The 8337-nt window shown below is 44.2% G+C and overlaps 1 protein-coding gene across 3 annotated transcripts in view; it reads right to left on the bottom strand.

The window, feature by feature from the left end:
* Positions 1-605: 605 nt before the first annotated feature.
* The window catches only part of CACNA1H (calcium voltage-gated channel subunit alpha1 H), a 196511-nt gene continuing 188779 nt past the window's right edge, over positions 606-8337 (bottom strand). For 2 of the 3 annotated variants that reach the window (XM_018564684.1, XM_018564685.1), the window contains exons 29-34: positions 7399-7520; positions 6567-6890; positions 5322-5465; positions 4549-4729; positions 3009-3187; positions 606-1792 (exon numbers count right to left, since the gene is read on the bottom strand). In XM_018564684.1, the coding sequence (XP_018420186.1) occupies positions 620-1792; positions 3009-3187; positions 4549-4729; positions 5322-5465; positions 6567-6890; positions 7399-7520 (2123 nt within the window). In that variant the 3' untranslated portion in view covers positions 606-619. The remainder of the gene's footprint in view (positions 1793-3008; positions 3188-4548; positions 4730-5321; positions 5466-6566; positions 6891-7398; positions 7521-8337) is intronic. The other variant, XM_018564686.1, reaches the window with a different exon arrangement.

The raw sequence follows: 8337 nt of genomic DNA, 5'->3' as shown, positions 1-8337 counted from the left end.
CATATATGCAGCCAGTGGGTGACTATGTCTAACAGACTCCATCTATAAAGTTTTGGGTAAGTGAACCCCTTTAGGCTTTAGGATCTTCCACACACACCTCCAACACCCAAATACCATTGCAGTAAATGAACAGGTAGAGTATAGTAGTACAACCCAAGAAAATATTCCTCTGGACTTCCAGTGAGATCCCATCCCATTGACTGGCTCTATCTGAGCTAGACCACAAACACATGATTTCACAAATACATTATTTCTATTTTATTTATACCGCTGATATACAGATATCGTACAAGTCTTCATATGTCAGCACTTCTGCATACTGTGTCTCCGCACAATAAAAAAGTGCCAATTTAAAAATAGAAAATCAAACAAACGAAAAAAAAAAAAAATTAAAATAAAAACTCGAATCAATGTGATTGAGGCTATATGGGAATTTGTTTCCGTATTTCGTTTATAAAATCAAACAAATCAATTTTTTATTTTTACTTAAACCCTCCGCACTTCCCTATAATCCGCATGAAACCCCACCGATTATTGAAAATACCAACACCCAAAGGGGCTTTTCCAGACCCGTCTATCCAGTGGTTCGTCAACGTCACAAGCCCTTTATCGTTAAAAGCTATAGTGGTTTGTCTGTTACTTCCTCTGTTGTGTTAGAAGCATTAACTAGTGCAGGATTTTTGAAAGAACTCTTTTCAGTGAAATCTCTGGTCTTTTCAGAGCTGTTGCTATGTTGATGGTCTATCGGTACAATTTCTAAAGCCACGCTGTCGGGCCTGGAGTCCACTGCGATCGCAGACGGAGACGCGGGATGCCCACCCTCCGATAAAAGTTCTGAGAAACTGTTGGTCTCCAGCGGGTCGAAAGCGTATCCAGGAATGACCAAGTGTTCATTGCGACAGGTCGCTTGGTTCCTCCTCTCGCTTTTGGGCTGCTGTTCTCCAGACTGGTTGTCACCAAGGTCTATAGAGTCCCTGTAGGCCGTAGATTCACACGATGGCGTCCTCCTTCGTAACATCATGCTGTTTTCAGATACTTTGGTACGCGAAGCTGTGCCACTCTCGTCCTCCATGGGAGGATCTATAGAAATACAAGGTGGGCTCATCTTCTTCTTCCTTCGGACCCCGTTGATGTACTCCGGGTCAGAGTGAATGAGGATGGAGGAGTCGTCCTTATCGTCGATGGATAGTTCGAAGCAGGAATCTCCATCATCATCAATGGAGGGGCAGATCTCAATCGAGTGCCTCCTTTGGTCTTCAGCCCACGTGGGCCTAGCTAAAAATCCTTGAGTATCAACACTGTAGAACTTCTTCAAGTCTTTACTGCTGGTACCTGCCAGGCTGGCTGTGCTATTGCAATTCTTTAGCAGAGGTGGAGGAGATGACGCTTGGGAGATGAACGGAGAGACAGAGAGGCTCCTGTGGTTGGATTGTACTTGCCAGCCCTTGGCTGAACTGTTTATGTGGCTGACCTCTTCATCAGCCGGGTCTGATAACTCCAATGTAGACTCATCTGGATTGGTGTTTTCGCTGCTGCAACTTGAAGGACGTCTGGGAATACTGTGTTGGCTGTAGACGTGCTTGCGTGTGTGGACACTGGAATGTCTGTGGTGGGAAGGTGGCTTGGGGGAAGACTGGGGGGTTCCCTGCAGAGATAGAGGGGTGGGGGAGAGCAGAGGTGGAACAAGTGTATTTGATGAAGGTGTCCTCAGGTTTCCATTCTCTAATGCTTCAACCTGAATAGCGTCTTTATAGTCACCGTTCTGTTCAGCTGATTCGATGTTGATGGCCTCCTAGGGAAAAAACACATGTTAATAATGGGAAATGTCAACCTACAACTGAAAGGGCAGTAAGCATATCTGCGGGGCAATTGCTGAGATTATAGGATATTCTACAGAGAAATTATTGTTCTTCGTCACTCTGAGCAGATTGATATATTTGCTTTAAAATAAGAAACTCATACACACAGAAAAATGATTTAATACCTGGACTCCATTCCTCCAGACTGAATTGTCTCCCGGTCACCTAAGAGAACTGATGTTAATGTTCCAAGATACAAAGTGGTATCTCACTTCCAAGGTGGCCGGGTCTCTGGGTGACTTGGATGTCCTTTAGCGTTCTCATGTATGGATAGCGCCTACACTTTTTTCACATTTACTACACTGGTCCCACTGCCTGTATCTATGGGCCCTTCTTTTGTTTTGTGCTTGCTCTATTCCAGGATTTGTCAAATACTTTCCTAGCGATTGTGATGTTTCTTGTTTACTGCTTTCTGTTATTACCTGTTTTGCCATTAAGCATATTTTGGAAATATCTTGAGTGACGAATATCATGTCTGCAATCAAAATTCTTATAAATCTCAATAAAGATTACATAAAAAAAAAAAGACACTACAACTACTGTGTGGCACTGCTAACCATCATGTGGAGCCTACATATTATATTAGGTGACCTGTCCGTCTGTCTCCCACCTTGACTGCCTTTAGGCGTTCCCTAAAGACTCATCTCTTCAGGGAAGCCTATCCTTCCTCAACCCAACCGCTGAACCGTCACATTCTCAAACAATTCATCCCCCCACACAGCTACCTCCTCATGTATCACTTGCCCCTCCCTTTTAGATTGTAACCTCTCAGGGGCAGGGCCCTCCTTTTCACCTTGTCTTGAATTGTATTGTGATTGTAATGTCTTCCTTATATTGTAAAGTGCTGCGCAAACTGTTGGCGCTATATAAATCCTGTATAATAATTTAGCTGGCCTGTATGCAAATTATGAACTGAAACAGTTTTTAGAAAATTACATAGACCCTGTCACTTTGCCCATTCTGAGATGCCACAGCTATTACTGGGTATTTTGGTGGTGGCTATGACAGAAGGAGTAGCATAAGAGTGCTGGAGATGTGAATATCAAGTGGTTGGGTGAGGGAAGACTTTACACAGACACTAAAACTTTTCCCTGAATGGGTAAGATGATAGGGTCTCTTTAACTCACATTAGCTTACTGAACTCCCTACCTGCCTGCGTAGCAGTCTGTTTAGACTGGGTGATCTTGAGGCAGTGCGTGGAGGTGGGATCTTGGGCATTTCCTCCGGGTCAGCATGGCCACTGGCAGAAGATAATAACTGGCATTCCACTGCTAACCTCGAAGGACTGCTGGACTCCACTGGTTGTGAATGGACCGATAAAACAGATCCTACAGAAAAGAGAAGAAAATCCATCATCACCTTCCCTATGGTGTGTGGGCTAGCTTTGTATTAAACAGATGTTAGGCTATGAAAACACAATGATAACACATGGCTTGGTTATCCTAGGACAGCATTTTTTTTTACTTGTTCAGTAGACACTCATCAAGCAAAGCATGTGCTTCCAAAGCAGACTGATTTTGTCTAATAATGTGGGCTATGTCTAGGACATTATGTGACCAAGTCTGAGTTTGAGATAGATCATTTTTAAAGAAAATGGGTTTGATCCTTGATGGGGTTCTTTGTGTGATACCACTGGCCTGATAGGGAGGTGCTATACTTCTTTATTAAATTAGAACCTAATAAGGAAGTATATTACTGAAATCACAGTAGGTGGGGATTCTTGTCCCAAAAGTGTATGTCAGAGCAAAATAACTAAAACATGCTTAGTACATCTGTAATACGTGCACATTTCACGTGCACGTAAAACGTGCACATGTTTTATTGCTTTAAAGTGCTAGAATCCAGTAAGCTACTAACTTCCTCTCTGGGCTGACAACACAGTGCCTTTGGTGGTCTACAATCCCAACCAGTGTTGTCAGCTCTGATTGCTGGGCTATAGAACTCCACCCATCCCTGCCCCTTTAAATTCCCTTTATGCATGCATTGATTTCTTTTCAAGCAAAATACTACTACTAAAACAAATGATTATCCGCGCTATAGTGCTCTACCCCAAACTCCTCAATAACAAAATGATTAGAGATAGCGCAGTGTCTTTTGTTTAAAATAATACTACTGCCTTGACTCCCAAGAACCTGCTCACACACAGAGAAAGGGCTCTTGAACAAAGTAGTTCTGGGGGCATGCATACATCAACAGAAACTGGGCTTCCAGCAGCTGGTTCTCACAAAATTTTACACGCCTGTTGATGGTGTCACAGAGAGTTAGCTGTTTCTTGCTACAGGAACAAGATAAAATAAAATAAAGCTAATGCTGAGACGTGATCTAGAGGGAGAGAAGGAGGTTTAGGGTGAATTTGGGTAATGCCTGGACAGTCACTTTAAAAGCAGGTTCATGACTGGTTTCTGTAGAGGGGTTATGCTGCTCTGCTGATGTCAGGTGAAGCATGGGTGTTCTGCATTAGACACTCATGCCTAGTGCTTGACCTTCTGAAAAGTCAAGATTCCGGTGGCTTCTGTTTGCACTAGAGGCCTCCTGTAGTTCGCTGTAAAGACATTTAGGCCACTTGTGGATCTCAGTATCACCTGGTGACGCTTGCTTCATCATAGGTTTGTTTAAATTAATGACGGGTAATAATAGTAATGCAGCAGGACACATTCAGTATCTGAGCTCTGATAACAGTCATAAATACCTTCTGGGCAGCTGTTCTCGTAGGCCTCCACTTCCCGCAATGGGTACGAGGCTTTTGCTGGCAGAACGGGCCGAAACATGTAGCTGTCATTGGGTAAGGAGAGCATCCTGGATACCGAGACCTTCCTGACAGTCAGCAGGTTCTGGGATCCCATCCCATCCCTCAAGTAGATGTCCCCATCCTGCGGAGAGAACATGCTGTCAGCTGGAGGACAAAGATGCTATACAACGTGAAGACAGGTTCCTTGCAAAGTAACGTAAAGCTACTGTAGATTTTTGCCTTCTTTAGTGTCTGAATTCAGGCTATATAAACAGCATTGTAGGACTAAGTACAAGCTAAGCCACCTAAGCAGTCCCCCTAAGCAGTCCTTTGTGACAGCACTGTTCCTTAATAGATACAATATGGTGATTGAGGTTGACATCCTAGGACAGGAAGTGCCAGGATCACCAGGTGAAAATAAAGAAAGAAAGACTTAAAAATAAATACAGCCACCACATCTAAGGATTGGCAAGCTGCAAAATATGACATTTTGGGGTTTAGATATCCCTTAAGATACAATATGGGAATACAATATGTGTACTTATGGTGGAGGAATTGGCAGAATCTAGCTAGATATAAAACCCATCTATCAAAAAGACAAGCAGCCCATTACTCAGCGATCCGAGAAGAATAGTGGTAAAGCAAAGCCCACAAACAAAGCAAAGGCAACAGGGCCACAGGAAGCATAGCAGAAGGGGATACATAGCACACAGAAAGGGAGCAAATAGATTCACCTCCGGGCTGTAGGTTCGGGGCTGCAGGGAGAAAGGCAGGGCCTGCGGATGGGGAACGGGGGAGACGGGCCTTATGTCCATCAGAACTGAGCCCTCCATTGACTCTGGGATCAATAATGTCACATTCTCCCGGCACAGAGCCCCCTTTAGTTCCGCCATAAAGAAACAAAGCAAACAATTAACCACATGTTAAGAGTGACTGCAAAGTCAGAGAGAAGCAAGAGGGAGGTAAAGTGCCAATGGATCATCATTTTAAAATACAGGTAAATGGGACAAAGAGGAACCCTAGCCAAAAGTAACACCTTTGCTTGGAAGTTGGAGACTTCTATTTCTGATCCCCAAAAAGTTTATGTCTAGATGTTGGTGGACATTTGTCTGCTGTCTAAGCACCTACCTCACTTAACCACATCAGGTAATTGTAATATGCTATTGTGTCAATCATTCCTGCTCTGCCCTTTAATTATCTGAGTGCTGGACCCTATGGTGGGAAAGATAAGGTTTGGAATCCAAGTTTGAGAAGCAGCTCGTATGTCCACAGAGTAGTCTATTGTATATAAAAAGAATGAGAGGGCCACAGATCTAATGCAAGTTCAGTAAGGCCCCTTTTAGATGGGGACCTCAGCAAGGGACCCTAGATTGAACCTCCGCTGGGTCAGATCAGAACATATATAATACATCTGTGTCAATTCTGATTTTTCTTCCATCTCGTGATGGAGAAAAAAAGGGATCCATGTAATCCCTGAGTGACCGGATGTAAACGCATCCGGCCACTTCCTGTCCTGACAGGAAGTAATCTGAAATTTCCTAATGAGGACATAGGCAAAAATGTAAGGTAAGCTAAGAAGGGATAAACTTTATGACTGGCCCAGTGACAACTGCTCCCCCCAAATCTGGTCCTGGTATTACAGTGATAGGAAGTGATGCAAAATCTCCCCCAATTAGATCACTTACAGAAGGAAAAACCTAGCAGAAATGTTAATAATTCTAATTAGTTTGCTTGTTATCCTGATAAACCCAGCAAGATCCCCAAGCCCAGAGCCTTCAGGACAAAAAAAAAATGATGACTGTCCTAATTAAATTCTAATTCAGTTAAGTGGGGTGTCATAGTCTTTTATTCGGGTTCCCTCCCACAAGCGCATGCTTCCTGGGCTGAAGTCTGACTTTCAGTGGGTGTGGAAAGCCCCTTTAAGCCCCATCTTCCTTACACCCCACCCAATCTTAAGGAAGGTTAGGTAAGCAATTTACCCTGGCTTGTTTCAGCAGCACTGGCAGCTCCTTTATGGCAGGACTCTGCCCCCCACCGATCCCTCTGCCATCTGGTGAAGGCGAGCAGGCTCCACCGATTGGTGTGATTGCCCTGGACATCTCCATCTCGATCTCGGCATCCATCTCTGCGTCCTCCTTGGCCTCCTTATTGCTCTCCTCTAGGTGTTTCATCAGCACAGCCACCACGACATTGACCAGGACGAACTGAGCGATGAGGACAAAGGTGACGAAGTAGACGGGGGAGATGATGGGCAGGTAGCTTAGGCAGTGCTTGTCATCGCCAGTGCACTCGCGGAGTGTATCCTGGGCAGATAATAATTCATGTTATTATAATACCTGGGAAGTATCAGGATGTGACCAGAGGCAAATTGTTAATTGTTACATGCATCTGACGGTTTACACCCCAAATCTCAGGGTCATCGTTAATTACAGTGATGCTTTCCATTCCCCAAGTATGTCACCATAGTAGTACAATCATAATCTGCTGTCTCATATGCACTCCTAAGCTGACTAATCAATGCTAAAGTCAACAGCTAAGGCTTCATCTCCATCTTTACCCGCTCCCCCAGCCCCTGACGTATGCAGAGAGATGTGACACTTGACTGTCACAGCAAGAGCAGCGTTGATGCCTCTCTCAGCATCAAGTGTTTAACTGTATCTATGGTCAAAAAATAAAAATAAATCTGTATTTCTATAAGTTCTATCCCACTCCTAATAACCATATACTTCTGGCCTCCTAAAAAAGCCAATTACCTAGTTGCCTCTGGTCAGTGCCCAGGTCATTGATGACCAGTGTCCACTTGTTTCTCACCTTCATGATGCCGTTCCAGTTATCGCCTGTCGAGACGCGGAACAGAGTCAGGAAAGCCATGCCAAAGTTCTCGAAGGTGGCGTGTCTGCTGAGGCCCTCGCAGGGGTTATCTTCGTTACACACTGAAAACAAAGAGAGGGGTTAGGAACTAAGGCCTTCTGCAGAGGTGGTCTTGTGAGAAACAGTGCCTGTATGGAATACTGCTTGTGTCGACCCCTTTCAGTCTAGGCTGCAAGGGCGGCTTGTGCAATGATCATGGATTGCCGAAATGGCCCACAGAAACCATCTCCCAATATTTTTTGCTGACCGCTTGCGACAATGTTCAGCAAACTTCCCATTATCCGGCATTCAAGCAACTGGCAAAAAAAAGTCAAGGACATATTATGTCCTCGATTTTTTTTTCCCCATGGCTTGATGGACATTAAAAAATTGCCAATTGCTTGGTGCTCAGTACACTAACAGGGTTATTCACAAAAGGGTGAAGAGTCTGGAGAAGGCAGGAGAAGGGAACAATCTAGGACAACATAGCTGATTTGGAAAAGTTCTCCAATTCAGCTCACGTTCCAGTTCAACTATGTTGTCCTAGATTGTTCACTTCTCCTGCCTTCTCCAAACTCTTCACTCCTCTGTGAATAACACTATAAAAAATTTTGTTAGCAACTAAATCTATTGAGTTACTAACGAAATTCTTTGTTTATTTGGCCGCCAGCAAAATGTAAACAATGGGGAGAAATAGGCAGCTTGCTATTGGCTATTTAAAATTGCAATAGCAGGCTGGCTATTGCACCCTTCTACTGAGCAGAGGAGCGGACCTGAAAGAGAACTTTCTCTCTCTCAGGGCCGCTCCTCTCCTCTCCTCATTGGGCGTAGCTTCAATAGCCAGCCTGTGATTGGCTATTGCAATTTGAAATAGCCAATAGAAGGCTGGCTATTGAAACC

This window comes from Nanorana parkeri, unplaced genomic scaffold (genome assembly GCF_000935625.1).
Source record: "Nanorana parkeri isolate BGI_ZX_2015 unplaced genomic scaffold, ASM93562v1 scaffold772, whole genome shotgun sequence".
In the NCBI taxonomy this organism is placed as follows: Eukaryota; Metazoa; Chordata; class Amphibia; order Anura; family Dicroglossidae; genus Nanorana; species Nanorana parkeri.
This window is presented reverse-complemented; position numbering and strand designations above follow the sequence as displayed.